This window comes from Anopheles aquasalis, chromosome 2 (assembly GCF_943734665.1).
Source record: "Anopheles aquasalis chromosome 2, idAnoAquaMG_Q_19, whole genome shotgun sequence".
NCBI lineage: Eukaryota > Metazoa > Arthropoda > Insecta > Diptera > Culicidae > Anopheles > Anopheles aquasalis.
The window spans coordinates 66,285,647-66,303,146 of NC_064877.1; the positions used below are offsets into that span (position 1 = coordinate 66,285,647).

Here is a 17,500-nt window from a genome sequence, read left to right on the forward strand (position 1 = left end):
GCTCGGTAAGTTTATGACGATCGCGTAAATATTTATCCAACGAATTCACGACCTTTCCGGCCACAGCGGCGCTGGCGAGAGGCTGCAATGCCCGGCTCGTCGTTTGGTATTCTCTTTTCTTTTGTTTGTTAGATAATTTATAAACCATAAAGTGCTGTGGCTGATGGCGGCCATCATCATCACCATATTCTCGGGAGTGTTCTTCCCCGAGATAGTGTGAGAGAGTTTAGTGTTTTATATCTTGAATGAAAGGTCAATTCCGTTTGATGGCCACTTCATGTGTACCGGCTTAAGTGCAGCGTAGCGTTAACACTTTGCTTTGATGCGTTTATCAGACCGATAGAGCTGCTTTCCTTGTCGTCTTATTGTTTTGAATTGTCGCCTCTGGATGATCCACGGTGTTGTCTCAGTAAAGTCATGATTTCGGTTGCTTGGGGGTTGAATCAAGTGATTTGCTCGTAAAGATAAACGATAATCCAAGAAGCGAATCAGAGGAAAGAGGCTCCGATTAGCGAAATGGATACTTTTCTGAATGAACACCAACACGACCACCTGGGTTAGGGTGTTCTACATCATAAACCCCACCGTTTATGACCCATCGCTACAAAATGGTTTGGGTTCCGAGAGTGCGTGCACTGATTGCAGAGCCCGAGTGTTAAGCCCACATCAACATAAGGTGGTGACATAAATTCGCGAATCAAATGGTCGCTAAAAATGCCATTAAAACCTCCCATGGACAGCCTGCCGTTCATGTGCGCTTGTGCGCCAGAGGGGTCAGACGGCTACCGAGGGCGTGCCGTCCACTAAACAACGAGCGACGAGCACGGCGGTCCGCTAATCGAACGTAATGCCACTACCAGCGTCCACAATGATGATAACAATTTCCTCAATTGAGGATTACGCGTTCGTGCTGCACGTCCGTCCGGGGGTCCGTCAAATGCGTTCAGATCCGAGTCACGGTGGACGTGTACTGACGATAAACCAGCAGACCAGCGGTCCAGAATGTGGATTATCGTCCGGGTGCTTGGTCAAATGTAAAAATGACTAAATCTCTACATCCGAAGAGCGAGAGGGCGCGTTTGTGCCAATTTGTTGTCCGCGATGACCTCCTTCCTATGTCTGGGCGTCTCGGAGGCCTTCCTGGACATTGTCGGCTGGTGCGCCCGTGAATGTAGGTTGACTAATTTAAGCATTCAAGCACAGCAACGCGGTGAGATTCGTGCCGCCTGTCATCCCGATCACATTCTTCACCCGCACCCCAAACTGGGTCGACCTAGCTGGGTGCATTACAGGCACTGCAGCCTACTCCGTACGCGTGTTCAATTGTCCCACTGCACGGGAAGGTGCGATCTGTCACCGGGTCCGGACACTGCATCATCGTTTACGCAAATAGTCGTTTGCGGTGTACCGCAAACTGTATTGCACCGCCAGTAATGGTAGCTGCTCGACCTGTTGATACAGATGCTGCTCGGATATCATAATGCATCGGTAGCATTAACCACCAGTGCAGTTAGTGATCGCTCCGGTTGAAGGCTTTGCCACTCCGGAGCACTCTGACACTGCAACTGGATTACTGGACTTCCCCAGGTTGTCGTTAGTTGAATTGAAGGCATTTGAATGGTGTGACAACACGAATGAGCACGTGAACAGGAGGATTGATGCTGCAGTGTTACGCGTTCCAGTCGCCATTGTTAGCGTGTGGTCAAGTTGCTACCAAATAAATTGCTAGATTAGCCCGATGACCCCTATTTTGGACAACCAACGACCGGGACTGCTGGCGATAACCTTTCGCCCCCCAATGAACAAACGGTCGCGTGTCAAACCTCCAACAAGAGGACAACAGCTGCCTCTTACAGCTAATGAGATTTCGCTCAATTGAATAATTCCTCTGCTTCGTGATAAGATCGTCGACCGGCTCGTGCCAGCCGCTTAATATCGCTCACTCCAAGAAATTCACTTACGTCGGGGGATTGATCATGGTTAGCAGCTCGTTCGGCGAGTTCGGTACCCGGCGGATCACCATCCTTCGGCCATCGGTAGATCCCATACCGATCGAGGCCAGCGATCGGATTGAGGTGGCGTCCGAGAACAACCGCGGCGATCCACCGATCTCGCTAAAGACGTACGAACCGCTGCGCGCGATCGCTGCATGATGCTGCTGCTGCTGTGCGGTCCCCAACCCTTGTGGATCATTTGCTGGAATGGGAATGGGAAGAGGATATCAATCGAAGGATGCTCTAGGAGTAGTTCAAATGTCGTATGTCAGCGATCTTACCTGATCGTACCGAGCGTAGACTGTTGAAGTATTTGGGTTTAGCGTAGGAACCAACCGGTGCGGTCGGCACCGTAATCGGGCTCTCACCCGGTTCTAGCTTTCCGGCACTGGAAGTGGCACCGCTGGATGATCCACCCGGATCACCGATTGCACTGCCCGGTTGACAGGGTACGATCACGAACCGACGGCCACTGGGGCCCGTCGCTGGCAGCAGCGCTTTCGTCTCCTCGGCACCGCTACCCGATGAAGTGTTGCTGGCATTGCTGTTACCGTTCAGTTTGTTCTGCTGCCGGTAGTTACTGTTGATCGCGCTAAAGTGCAAATCGTTTATCGGACGTCGGGTTGTCGGGATTGGATTAACGGACTGGATTTCCACCTGATTCTGCTCCTGGGCCTCCATTGTGGATCCTGTCGATGGGAAAGGCACTTACGTACGATCACTTTGTGCCAAGGAGGCTCACACTCGCACGCACAAACACGCTGCACTTGGCCCTTTGGCCACTTTATCACAGAAGGCAGAAGGTTGTCTTTTTTCGGTTGCCGTCGATGAATTGGCTCGGACACGGTTGGGAACCATTTTCTGCCCAGCGCGCGCCTATGTCATCGTCACCGTCGCACTGTTTGAAGCTTTTTTTTTAAGAAAGAAACGGTTTCATTACTTTACATTAAGCTTCGGTCCCTACGGTCTCACAGCCGGCCTTCAGATTTTCACAAATAACAAGCGAGGTCTGAGGTTCGTCGTGTCGCCTCGGTGAACCATTCCGGTGACCGGCGATACGAGAGGCATAAAACAAAAATCCAATAAAATAAAGCATAAACGAGCCCCCACCTTTTGCCCCTCAGACGAGTGCGTGTTTGCTTCTGCTGCTACTGCTGCCCCTGTTAGACCAAACGGGCGGATTCAAAACAAAGAGTTTGCAAATATTTTTAAACTCGCATCCTTTGGGCGATAATTTTGCTCCACAATCCTATTGTCAGTCGGTACGGCATCACCACCGGTTATAAATAAAACAACATAAATCGCCACCTTTTCGAAACGCCTAAACAACAATTAAAAATCCCACAATGAAAGGGGAGTGAGGGGAGAGAAAAGGGATCGCCATCCCACGGTACCCCCATCCGGTCGCACCAGCAGAAAGCATAATGCTTGATCATCCTCCCTCCCAAGGGGCGCACGTTTATCACGCACTATAGTTTCTGTTAGTACATAAAATTCCTCTTCCCTCTGTCAATCGTAAATCAGCTCGCAAATCCCCTCCATTCTGACTATCGCATCGCGCAGGACAACAGGAATCGCTTGAGCAATAAGAGTGACGACGCCATTGCGGTATCGTGATAACGATAGTCCCGAACTCTTGAGAGAAATCGATTACGGAAGTGAACTCAAAAAGCCAAAAGCTAGACAGCAAATCCCTGCCATTCTGGGGAGCATTACTAAAGGAATCTCTAACCAATCTCATCGCGAGAATCTTGCTTTGTAAACAGCGATCGCGATCGCTGCTCTCTCGCTTAAGAGAGATAGAGAGAAAATTCTTGAGTGATCAAATGTTTTCTGTTTTCTGTCTGCTGCAAAACCGAAACCGGCCCTCCGACGCAGTGAGACCATTCTATGCTTGCTTCGGTCGTAGACATTGGGAAGCGCAAAGCCCTGATCCGCAGAGATACAATGTGAGTGGTTTTTGGTCTCGTAAAACGCTCGACAGTATACCCGAGACGAGGAAATTGGGGATAATTTTAACAAACCCATCACCGAACCACTGAACCGGCCACCATCTGGACGCGTTTGCCGATCGCGACAGCGTGGTAGTGGCGTGGATGCTGCTGGTGTCTGATGCCTTGCGCGTCGTTGAACACATGCCAAACATGATGGTCCAACGATGACGATGAAAGGTGGTGGTGGTGATGATGCTTGTCGGAACACAAATCGGAACGAATGCGAGCAAACAAGGCATCGCGCATCTCTCGCGAAGGAGCGCGAAGTGGCATCTCGTGTCGCGTGCAACACCGGCCGCCATCGTTGTTGATGGGTGTTTACAAACGCCAAACACTCCATGCTGCTCCGCGGTGTGTCCACGGTTGTAACGCGGCACATAAACCATATCCGTGTTCCTTTTCCTGTTTTACAATTCCCACCGGTCCTAGTGGCATAGCGTTGGCATTGTTTTGATCTGTTGCCGTCAAAATGCCGTCTCGGATCAGATGGCCTCAAGCTAGTTGCACTCTCGATAGGTGATCCCTTTTTTAATCGCTCTATTCGCGATAAGATAGCTATAGCCCTCACGGGACACGTGATCAGTTCGAGTGAACTCACATGTCGTTCGCATGATGCACTGGCTCCCCAAATGATGCCGATGATGCAGGTCACACTTGGATGGAGGGCATCCAAGGTCCAGCATGAAGTGAATTCGTCACTTAGCTAGACTTTAATCCCGAATGTTTTTTATTCTGGTATTGCAACACCATATCGACGCCATATCGATGTGCATATCGAGTATCTATGATTCATCTACTTGTTACATTGGTCTGTGATTTGGGGCTTTCGAAATTCGTTCAGCAAACAAGCGATAACAAAGCAGACTAGTGTCGATCCACAGACGCTTCGTATTCGCTCAAGGAACTCAGTCTCTCGTCATAGTACAGCTCAATAGGAACCGCGTGTATGCTGGTGTTCGTACTGGGCCACAAACTGACCCATATCTCTCTCTCACCAGCCGGGGGCATTAATGTCTCGCTTCGCTGTTGATAAGATTCGCGGGCACTCCTTCAACGCCACCGGCGAACCGCCCAAGAAGACAAGCAACGTTACAATCGATCGCTGGTAAGCGAAACCGTACCAGCTGCTACTCGTGCGACTGTGCGGTGTCTCTGCTTCCACAGGAATCTCCTAGACCGCGGCAATCGTAAAATGCCGTGACCAAAGCCGAAGAGCCCGGCTAAATTTAGAACGTCTTAAGACGATTTGGGGGAGGGAAAACGCATAAACCGAAGAAAACCCATCTGACAAGCGAAATACAATACGGATGGTGGATGAGTAAAAGAAACCAAGTGGCCTCCCCCCACCCCCGTTTCTCACCGAGAAGTGGGTGGAATAGAATAGATGGGCATGGCTCTATCAATACACCCAGCGTCTCGTACGGGCATTATTCGCCGGGCGTGAAGTGAACCACCGACCAACCGACCGGAGTGACATGTAGACAGCACACCACACACGCAGTTCTAGGTGTATGACGATAAGGTGTCGATAGCAACACACACAGCACACATGGACGGGAACTTATCGGAACCACCTGCGACCACCGAGTGAATCAGCTGATGATCTTGATGAATTCCAGTTTTGCACAGTCCGAGGTGGAATGATTCCCCATGATCAATTAGCCGGCCAGCTGGTGCACCGGTCCTCCTGCCTCCTAGTCGTCATTTTGCCATTCACAATCAAATCATTGTTCCCGAGGAAAGACCAGCCCAGTGCCCGTTGGTGTCGCAGCATCTTCTCCATAAATCAACTTCACCCTTAATCTTGTCACGCATCTTTCACACGGAAGCGTAGCCTGCCTTCAACCCCTCGTGCTTTTGCATCCCGTTTCTATGATTGTATTTTTTTTCTTAAATCACACAAACGCACACACACGCGGACACCAGCATATGACGAATATCTTGACTGAGGGCAGAGTTAATTAGAGCATTGAGTCGGTGGTAAGGTGACGATGCTTTTACTATCGTCGCACGCTAAGGGTGGTGCTGGTGCTGGTGATGAATCCATCATGCGAGCACGATGTACGCTACTTCCCCTATCCATCCCAACACGCCACCGTGACAACCGTTGTTACAACCGGAGTGATCTTCCTCATTGCATCCCCTCCCACGCTCGCTGCAGGCCACGGTGACGGTGACTTTGAGTATTTCGTATTTCGCAAAACGGTACCCCTTGGTGGGGGATGATGGGAGGGTGTGATCGCCATAGCAGCAGCACCAGCGACACAAACAAATACGCACTGGTCACTAATTTTAATGCCATAATTGACATTAATTTACAGCAGGAGATAGCGCTACACAGCCACAAGACACTAGCAAGAGAAGGGAAGGGGTTGACACCCTAGTGCGGTCTCGAACGCACACCAGCGTATTCTAGTAGTTCAGGCACACGCGGGCATTTATCGTGACGATTTTCCACCGATCTTTTACCTTCTATCGGTGCTAAAGGGGAGAATTTTTAACTATAATATCTTAAATCTTCACTTCACATAACAATCACACTCCGGTGCGTCTCACTGATGATCACTTGTTGCAGGAATCACCCGCTGGCCACACTTGCCGCACACTTCCTCCTTCTCACGTTACTTTCAACGGGCGACGGATTTCTTTTTCTTCGGCAGCTTCTCAGGCCGCATAAGCAATTTATTGAGCATTGCTTTCCTACTATTTTTACGCATCATTTTCACATTGTTCACATGTGCCGTCGGTGTCGTTGATGGCGGTGGCGTTGGGATCGATCCCCCACCCCCCTTTTTGGCCCCCAAACGTTCTTCGAGGTGCGGCGCGTGCTCGCGACCGACCGATAGGGTCACTGTCACGGATGTCTAACGACTCTCAGTGAAGACACGGCGGATGATCGCGGGTTACGCGTAACGAGCGCACATCACGGAAACCGGACCGGATCCGTCGTTCCGTTGGATCCCGGCACTCGACGACTCACACGACCAGCACTGACTGACAGACAGACGGACTGATGGACCACCGTTGCAGCAAGTGAGTGAGATGAGCGACGCAGATGACGAGAATCAGACAAAAAGTGAAATGACCGTGAAATCCGTTTGTCTCCGCCGTTGATGGCCCGCCGCAAGGGCGAGGCAGGGTAGCTGATCGCCCGGCACGCACTCACAAAAACAAGCAAACACCTAACGCTATAACGCCGTACCACAACGCCACGCAAAAGAAGATGTTACCGTGCCGATACCGTGCCGGATGGTTTGACCATTTTTTCGTCAACTCCCACTCCCCGGTTCGGTTCGGCCTGGTCGTACGACCGGCCGCGAACGGCGTACTACCTGTTGCTGCTTGCCGCTCGAGCACATACAACCACACACGCGCCCTCGAAGGATCTACTGTTTACGTAGCCAGTGATGAAGATCAAAGCACTCGCTTTCCGGTTTCCGTGGCCGATGTGTCTCGATGGTCATGGGCACACTACTGAGACCATTCCGCCGTCCGTCAACCGATACCATCGCACTCTGATATCCCTTATCGAGTTCGTTGTCGCACACAGGCACCGTTTTGGGGCATGGTAGCCTCGAACCGACCAAGGATGGTGACTACATTACAAACCAATACCGCAATGCGGTGACAATGATCATCGATGGTCGAACTTGGACTGCGTATCGCAACCGTACCACCAGCGGCTTGCCTGTCCGGCTATCTCTGGCCTTACTGACGGAACGGAATTCTTATCAGCAGGTATAGGCCGCCTTACCGCGCCCATCATCAACCACCAGGCGACCATAGTCTCGGTCTCGAGCCCAGCCAATGACGAATGCAACCGGTACCATGTACACACGTAACGAAATGGGCGCGAACAGATAAGTTCGCACCGCTTTTCTGAACCATTCGCGCACCGCAGATTCGTCACTCCTGTGGTCTTGTCTTCGGGTATCCGTTCCTAGGCGGTCACCGTCACCGTTTGGCACGTGAGAACCGTGCCGATATTGGCATGAGCGATGATGCAAAACTGGATCAGGAAACTGGCTCAAACTGGAAGCTCCCGATCAGAACTGTGTTGGCTTGAATCGTACCGAGCTCACCGTGGTCCCTGGTCGTCCCTGGCCACTACCGGACGAGTTCACATCACAGGGAGCGGCGACGATGCAAAGGCGATAATGAAACACCGCTGAAAACGAGGTATTCAGGTTCCGTGTAGGCGCGAACGCGCGCGATCCTCTGCCGGCTGGCCAATATTGACCCGACGTGCTATCGCTACTAGCAGCTACTAGCGACTAACCTCCACTAGCTCGCATCGCTTAGCGTGCGCGGCATCGCCGGACAAAAGCCAGCCGACCGGTCGACCAGCAGCTCTCACCGAACGTGCCGTGTTCCCATCTCTCCGCGGATTCGTGCGGAACCGCTCTTCGGATCTTTTGTCTCTCAACGTTTGTCTCCTCTGATCGGATGCACCATCACAACACAGATACACTCCAGATCAACGATTCCCCCGACTGTTGAGGGGAATTGAATATCAGCTCGAGGCAAAACAGGATTATGCAATTTGGTGGTGTTGTTCACTAACTAAAACAACAAGAAAATACTGATGTCCATCGATATTTTGTTTAATTCTGTAAACACTTCTGATCTCGATTAATTTAATTTTTTATCGCTTTATCTTTCATTTCAATTATGTCTTCACAACCAAAGAAATAGTAAAATAACGTTTTGAAAAAGAAATAGGGTTTGTTACACAAAATCAAGATGCTTTGTATTTTGTATAATTCTCATGTAGTATAAGTAAGTTCGTGAAATGTTAATAGATCAGTTTATAAATGTTAATAAAGTTTGTATTTAAAAATTAATGTATATAGTAAATACCCTTTTATCTTTCACGTTGTTAACATAAAGGCAAAATAACAATAAAATTTTGAATTTTGCAGCCCCTAAAGAGTGGTGAACCATTATCTGTTAAGGATTATTTATGACCATATAATTAAATTGCATTATCATCTGGCAAAATAAATTGAATTGAATAGGCCGCTTTCATTACCAAACAATATTAATTCAACCAACCATCTTATCAAATTAATGGCAAGATCACTGACCTAAGCTGTTATCATTACAGAGTATATACTGTTTGCCAACTGCTAAAGTCTATCTGTTTGGTGCTTTGATATTTCCATTTTTACAGCAATCCCAGAGATATTTACATTTATTCCAATTATTTCGAACTAATCATTTGTTGTTCGTATAGCACCTTGCTTGCCAACAAACAGGCATATAATGATAAGAAAAAAACCCTAACCATTCCCATGCTAAATCTTCCAGACGGAAATGCATTAATCTTTATCAGCTACCGGACGAATCATAAATAAGCCAGAAGCAAGCCGCTCATAGGCCTTCGTACAAGGTTACCGCGATGCTCTACAATCAGGGGCAGCAAGAGCCGTAAAGAAGCATAGCAAAGTGTAACCGTTTGCACGTGGAGGCCATCCTACCCGCTTTGCTGTCCGAAACCTAATGACTTAATTGTCATTTTCCTTCCAAACGGCTTCGAACGGAGACGGCAGAAGATTAGCATAACTCCCAGCTAGGCCCTTTCACACATCGCTACCAGCGTCTTCGGACAACAGCAAGTCAAGACTAATAAAGACATCATCATCACCGGCGCACCAGTGCTCGATCGGACATCGGGATGTTACTCATTTTCTGCAATCTACAATTCAAATCAACACTTCTCGGAGGATGGATAGAGGTTCTGTGCCATTGCGTCAGGGAGGAATGATAGGGGACGCACACATAGCTACAGTCATTTCAATTCCATATGAATGGTTACTTTAATGCTGCTTTTCTTGATCGTTTAAGATAAATTGATCCTTTCCTTTCCTGATGCGATCAGTCACATGCGGTATCTTAGCGCCGCTGTTGGTGACTGCAGATGGAGACGCGTGGTGCATCGAACGCTTCGTCTTAATGGATTCATTTGAACAAGAAAGGAACTAATAACTTAGGAACTAATAACTTGGCAAAAAATAACTAAATCTGACCCTTGAGCTCTAAACTAGAATGTTCGGATGTTGTCGCTTGTTTATGACGGTTTAGAACGAAACTGGATCACAATACACCAAAGATGTTTTGTACTTCGAAACTAATTTATTCAATAAACATTTTAGAAACATTTTGAATAATTAAAAAAACGATCAATTCGATGTTCATCAAGAGTAACACAAGCTTATTGTAAAGACAATGGAAACGTGGACATTTTCTTTACCCACCCTTTTTCCTACCTTTCGTAGTTCCTTCCGCTCGCAGCTTCTTAAACAACTCGGCCGCTTTCTGTTTCCGATCGGCCATCTCCTGCTCGTCTTTGACACGCTGCGGAATGGCAGGATTAAAATCGGGTATCTTATTTCCACCGCGCCTTGCACGGCCAGTTGCCGCGGTCTCTTCATTCAAACTGTTGGCCGATTGGCTGTTGATGTTGGCAATTATTCCACCAATGTTGGCTAGCGAATGCTTTGGCCCGGCCAACGTATCTTCAGAGGGTTTTGTGGCGGATTCGGCTGATTGTGGTGGCTCAACGGCTTTCTTACGGCCTCGCTTTGGTTTTTGACCATCGTTTGCTGGTCCAGAAGTACTACCAGCAGCACCCTTCTTACGGCCAGTTGGTTTTTTCTTCGGTTTGCTCTCCACAAAATCATCATCCGTATCGGCGGAGGCTGCTTCTGTCATACCAGTGACCTCTTGAGATCCCAAGACGACTGTTTCAACAGAATCAGCTGTTGTAGCAGATGTTTGTGTATCTGGCTTCTTTTTGCGGCCACCTTTCTTCGCAGGACTTTTCTTTTTCGCTGTTTTTGATTCATCCACCCCAGGATCGATCTTTCCTGCCATCGTGTCCACCGCGTACTGTACCCGTTTGCTAACCTTTACCCTGCTTTGCGCGACGGCACTCTGGACCTTGAAGTAGTTCTTTATCGATGCCTGCGATTTACGTTCATCCAATCGCTTCAGGACCGGCAGCAATATGTCGTCCGTTTTTGAGCGAGTCCAGCCAAATTTTTGACGAGCGTAATCCCGCAACCGATCCGCATCAGGGTAGCCCCAGGTGAACTCTTCTTCGCTACAATCGACCGTCGGTTTTAGATAAGCTTCTACAACGCCAGAATTAGGGAAACCCTCTCCGATGTCAATGTTTTTCAACTTTGATTTCAAAGCAATGCGTGTCCCAGTGGTAGCTGCGCCGTTACGGCTATGCTGCCACCAGTCGCGAAACTTTCGCAACCCCGAAAGCATCGACATCAGCTCCGATGTTTCGCCAGGCTGTTCCGGCGTCGGTGGAAACGAAGCCAATATCTCAAGCGCCGTCACTGCACCGATACCGTGGATGCCGGTTGTATAATCACTACCCACTAGCAGGGCCAACTGAATGAGCTTCTTCCGGTCCATCTGAAACGCTTGCTCGATACCCTCTATCGTAAACTCCAGCACCAGCTTTTGTTGGTTGAAAAAGTTTTTGTAAACCTTTTGGCCACCAAACAGCCAGATATCACTGTCATCGGTGATGGTACCATCAGTAATCTCAATTTGATTCAAGAACGCACACTGTGCTTCCGCTTCCATCGGTGCCACGATGTACGGTACGCCAAAGAGCTGCAGCAGTTCCATGCAATCATTCCGCATCTGGTCGGTAATCGAAACGCCCAGGCGGTTCTGTTTGTTCTTTTCCCTCTCGAGCTCCCGTTCATTTTGAGCCAGATCGAGTGCCATCTGTTTTAGTTCTAACGGAGTGCGGGAATCTTTCAGATTACTGGCCATTTCGTTGATCAGTGTGTCGGCGCTAACGGGTGGTTTCGCAGGCACTAGACCTTTACTGGTGGATGGTATCGCTTCACTTTCAACGATATTCGGGAATAATTGCTTCACAACACTGCTGCCGGCGGAAGTACCATCGGAGGCAGCTTCACTTGAAGAAACTTTTTTGGAAGATGGAGGCGTTTTGTTGACGAAGAAGGGCTTTGCCACGTTCGGTATATCCTCTTCTTTCTCGGCCAGTTGCTTCTTTTCCGAGTCTTTGCCAGGAGTGCGCGCAATGATCAAATGCTCAAGGGTTCCTTTCTTCGTCGGACTGTCCAAAATTTCTATCACTGTTGGCTTTTGCGATAGAATTGCAACCTCATCATCCATCTTAGGTGTTGCAATATCACTGTTCAGGTTTTCGGTGGACCCTTCTTTAATCGGTTTTGTGGAAGACAGTATCGTAGCGGTAGGGGAATCCGCTTCACATATGATCGTTGCATCACTATCCACCTCATCCTCTGTTGCAGCCTGTAACAATAAAAGTTATACATTAATGCTTTATTACATTTCATGAGATTAAACTTTCACAATTTACCTGTTTATCTTTTACTGGTGTTACCATATCAACTGCATTTAAATCTAAAGTGATAGCACTTGTTTTCAATTCTGCCAGCTGTTGCTTCAAAGTTTCGTGAATGGTCTTTAAATCCGTTGCAGGCTCCGATAAAACTGTAGTTACTTTAACGACTGTCGAAGGACCCGGCGACGCCTCTATAGAGACTGGAACTATGCCTTCGAGATCCAATACCGGAGGTGCTTTACGTAGCTGTTCTAGCTGCTCCTTAAGCTGGGCGTTAATATCATCAACCTTCTTAATTTTTAGCCCAACCATTGGCTTTACCACAATCGGTAAATCTGCAGGATTATCTTTTCGATCTTCGATTACCCCTTCAATAAGCTCCAACGGAATAGATGCCATGGGAGGTGTTGGCTTGCTAATTTTTACCTCAATGTTTGCGGGTTTATCTTCCATGAATACATCTGCAAAGATGTCATCCGCATCACAAACTCCTATCTCTTCCTTTTTGATGATCACCTCCACCACTTGCTTCGAACTTTTGCTTTGTTCGTTTTTGCCACCCTTCCCATACTTGGCTAGATCATCGATCGTGAGATCTACGATGGGATTGAAGTGTGGCTTCTGATGATTCGTTTTATTCAACGGCAATGATACGCCGATGGCCGAATCGTTTGATATATCGGACGGAACATCAATGAAATCGGAGTCAGACTCCGTCTCCGACTCACTATTGCTTTTATCTGCCATTGCAATTGGCTCACTCGCAGTTGGATGCTTCTTAGGTTCTTTCTCTTCGATGGATTTAGCCGATATGCCCGGTTCTACAACGGAAATATCGTTATAAACAAACATTTGTGGCATTGAATCGTTCACATCACCGCAGTCAACGTCCTGCGTCTGGTGCAGTAGCTCGTTAAACTCTTCGTTCGTAAGCCCACCGTACTCGAGCATAAACCCCCGGGCAAGACTTCGGGCTGCACTTCCCAGTACTTGTTTCTGTTGCCGCGACATTCGTACATCTTCATCGTCGAGCTCGATCACGGCAGTAGGGTTTTCGTCCTGCATAAGCGACATTTTTATCGCCATCTGTAACTCTTCGTCCATTTCCTTATCATCATCGAGCTGAGTGCTACTGGATTTGCGCACCAGTTTCGGCACTTTGGGAGGTTTCGGGGCATTTTTCTCCTCCTCTTCGCGAGCCTTTGCCTTCTCAATGGCTTTCTGAACATCACGCACCAACAGAAAGCGCGTGTTCTCGTCCGAAGCGATCTGCTGTGCTGCTCGGCTCGATGATGTTTCAACTCCTTCCTCGTTGAGCAATGATTCCAGTTCGGCCAGCGACAGACACTTTCCGCCCATCTCTTTTTCTGCTTCCTCCAGTTCAACCTGCACCTGTCGGCGCTTGAGCAGGCGGGACATTTGGAACGAGGAAAACGAATCACTCTGGACGGGAAGTTCATGTAGCCGGCCCCAGGATGACTGTTTGCGAGTTTCTTTGATATCATTCAGTATTTCATGCCGCACGTCAGCGGGCAGATTTTTGAAGTAAACGCTCGTAACGTCGATGGCGTTCAGGTTGAGGTGATAGTAGTTCCGTGAAGCCTTTTCATCCATCGAACTGTCGCTCTTGTCTAAGTCGATCGGTTCTTCGGGAAGCTTCATCGGCGGAAGTTTGAACATCGCATCTGGTTCCTCTTCTTGCTGCTGTTTACTACCACTGCCACTAATGGCTGGTAGTGGTTTCTTTGAAGGTGTTATCAGGATATTCGTGGCTGAACCAAGCGCCTGCTGCACCACCTTCTCTTTGGCGAGTGTCTCCAGCAGCAGTTGCTGTATGCGATCCGCTTCATTCTGGTAGTTATTGCGGCTTTGATTTCGCTTGGCCTACGGTGAGAATGTCGTCAGTAATCGGGGGATTAGAAACTCCTATCCAGGTAAACTCACGATCGTTTGCTTCTTCAACATCGGTACACCTCCGTCGAACACAAAAATCGGCTTTATACGATAGAACATCAGCTTGCACAGCCGATGGAACAAACCCAGAACGTGCGCATTCGGCAGTGCACTACCTTTCGAATCCTGGAACCCTTTAATTACCTGGTGCAACCAAATCGACACATCTGCAAGCGAACAATAAGGGCGAATTAATCGGCGGAGAAACGCAAATCGGTCTCGGAACACGGAACTTACCCACAGCCAGCACCTTGTTTTCCAGTGTTTCTAACGGCACCGGTTTGCCGGATTGCTCGATCAGCTTCCACAAACCCAAAACTCCCATCGTGAGGCCGGGTGGATGCCTTTTACCGGAAAATTAAGGAAACACACTTCCAGCGCCGCAGGATCCCGCTGTTCGCGCGTTTCGTGAAATTTCCTGTTTGACCGGCAAAAAATGTAAACATTCGCTCTCTCGCTCACTCTTTCATTCTCTGCGTTTATCGGGCCATGTTCGCTGCTTCACCCCCTTTTCCGATTTGAACCATAACGGACATTCGGAGGCGCCGAGTTTTGCGCGGTTTTTGGTTTTGGTGGCACATTTTTGAAGAAAAGTGTGCTTTTCAACACCCGGCACTAGCATGCAACCGTTAGTTGGGAACGACTCGACTGTGGAGATGGACGACTGGGGGCAGATTCTGTGTGGGAGAGGCTCAAAATTTTCCACAACGATTTGACTTGGCGTTGCAGTTTAGCGATGGATTGCATTTGCCGGTGCACCGAGTGCTACTATTAAGCGCCTGCAGCGACGAATTGTTTGTGCGTTTTGGCAAACTAAAAGTTAAATTAAAATAATCTTCTCTATAGGTCCTTCGACGATCACCAAACAATGAGGCCCCGCCTTCGAACGTTTTAAGGGTCCTTTCATCTTTGATTCAATTTTGCTTTAAACTATTTCATCATGTAGGATGGCGAACCTACGATCGTAAAAACGGGCTACGGTTGGAGCGAAATGATATAAGACGGATAATATTTGCGATTCCGCTCAAGAAGCGCTTACACGTGATTAATCCACTCGTCCAATGAAACATCTCCAGGGATTGCGAGTTTGCTGCTGAAAGCCACGCTGCCTTAAGCTGCTCTCGAGGAGTGTGGAGTGTAATCGTGTGTCAATTGATTTCCTCAATTCACCTGTGCTGATAAGAAAGAACCAGCACTTTTCGTTCTTTCGCAACCGACGATCATTCGAGAACGGTCTAGCTCGGTGCCAATAATAATTCTTTATTTGCCATCGGTATTGCTATTACCGGGTCCTTGATGTAGGACGCGAAGGTTCTTCATTCATTACGGTTGTTTCATTTGTAGGGCAAAGGTGTTCAACGTTATTTATGTATAACCTTTCCATTGCCATTTGAATAATGTTAAGTTTAGCGAAACTAGAACTAGGATATTTTTTAAATTGTGATTTAACATTTTATTTTTTATGCATCATCAGCAGATCTAGCAAAGTACATTCATCACATAGGTTCTTATCTTTTGGAACATAAATCATATCCTTAATCAATTTCCACATTTATGTCCTTATTTAACTCGGTGGGATGCTCCAGGCGTGGGGGATGAGTGACGACCTCCACTCCTTCGTCCGGCTTGTCTACTCCAGTGGGACCTCTTCGAGAATCTCTACTCGTGGCTCACTGCAGGATCCTTCGTGCAGGATGCGAAGACGGATCGATCTTCCACGAGGGCTATCAGCTTGGCATTTCAGCAGACACGTGTTAGAGTACGTTTTCTCATCGGTTCCACAGACTGGCCGGTATATCCTTGGGCACGGGCAAATTCCATTGCGAGCCAGAGATGAGGCTTCGGTGTCGGGACACAGCACAACCACCACCGCTACCAACAGCAGAGCAACAACGAACGAACGCATGGTTTAGCGCTAGTCAACGGCGTACTAAAACGATTTTAGACAAACGGAAAGCGTACAACGTTGCTTGTTGAAATGCTTGATTACACTGGATACCTTTTGAGGGTTTAGAGATGCTTTATATTCAGACGACACTTGAAGATAACTCGTTCGTACTCTTATTGATAAGGCAGCTGTTATCATCCGACGGTTGATGTTGTCGATGTCAAGTTATTTGAGGAGCAGCAGCGTAAGCATTGCATCGGTGTGTTTCCCCCCGGCGGAAACGCGCCTCAAGCCACGCAGTTTAATGTTAAAATTGTTTTGTTTTAACAATGTAGCGCGCGTGTCTCAGGCTGCATTCTATCAGTTATTACACCTTCACCGATCGATCGAACCCGATTGGTGCGCTTGAACTCCGTGATATTCAGCGGTCCGCCGGTCATTTGCGTCGCGGATAACACGAGACACGCTTTGTTAGGCCAGGATGGTTCATGAATCATGTTTTACGATGGACATTGCGCTCCTGTTTGTGTCTCTCCCTCCAGATGACTAATCCTGCGTGGAGATTATAATGTCGATTGTTTAAAAGTATGTACGTGACGAATGCGGTTCTACGCCAAATCCTGCTCTTACGATAAGACCTATCCAAGGTTAGCTTAGAAAACAACACGATGATGCATCCAAAATCCAGGAACATTTATTACTGAATGCCTTTACCAAATAGTTTCGTGTAATTCTGACAAATTGATCGGAAAACAAGTAATAAATCAAGAAAACTAACAAACAAGCTAAGCAAGAGATAGAATGTTTTTATTATCTAGATTTTTTTTATTTTATCATACAATATCGATCATCTCTCATTATAAAATGTTGCGCATTTTATTGAAGAACTAATGAGTTAAAATGATTTTAAATAAAATAATTCGATGGAGTTATTCGGGGTTGTCCGTTTGGCCTGACTTGGAGACCATTCGCAACCACGCGGAATAAAAGTATCCCAAGATAGGCTGCAACTTCGGATTGTGATGCGTTGGCTTACTGGTGCGATGTTTTTCGTTCGGCTTTTGGTCGGATGCTGGCCAACGCCATCTCAAGGCCTTCAAATCTTACATGGAAATACGTATTCTTGCTTCACCGACAAAATTATAGTGATAAAATCCGGAATAAAATAGAAACTAAGATGTAAGTTTTGTTTGTTTAACGTACAAAATTGTATGGGGGCAGGGTTACTGGGCAAAAGGGAGTCCTTTAACTGATGAAGTGTTCGTGAAGAAGGACTCGCATGTTGGCAGGGATGTTCCGGCAAAGGATG

General features: G+C 47.8%; 2 protein-coding genes across 5 annotated transcripts in view; both read right to left on the bottom strand.

Annotated features, from left to right (window-relative positions):
• LOC126571091 (sodium- and chloride-dependent GABA transporter ine) overlaps positions 1–8,248 on the bottom strand; it is a 23,257-nt gene extending 15,009 nt beyond the window's left edge. Inside the window, exons 1-3 of one of the 4 annotated variants that reach the window (XM_050229355.1) lie at positions 8,071–8,248; positions 2,276–2,902; positions 1,962–2,196 (exon numbers count right to left, since the gene is read on the bottom strand). In XM_050229355.1, the coding sequence (XP_050085312.1) occupies positions 1,962–2,196; positions 2,276–2,675 (635 nt within the window). In that variant the 5' untranslated portion in view covers positions 2,676–2,902; positions 8,071–8,248. Of the gene's footprint in view, positions 1–1,961; positions 2,197–2,275; positions 2,903–7,320; positions 7,546–7,603; positions 7,657–8,061 lie in introns of those variants that run through there. The other 3 variants (XM_050229353.1, XM_050229356.1, XM_050229354.1) reach the window with 3 other exon arrangements.
• Positions 8,249–10,101: 1,853 nt separating this feature from the next.
• Positions 10,102–14,779, bottom strand: LOC126571090 (DNA excision repair protein ERCC-5). Its single transcript, XM_050229352.1, is given in 4 exon segments — positions 10,102–12,298; positions 12,366–14,234; positions 14,295–14,478; positions 14,480–14,779. Coding segments are annotated over 4 exon segments (4,263 nt in total). The 5' UTR covers positions 14,629–14,779; the 3' UTR covers positions 10,102–10,237.
• Positions 14,780–17,500: the final 2,721 nt, after the last annotated feature.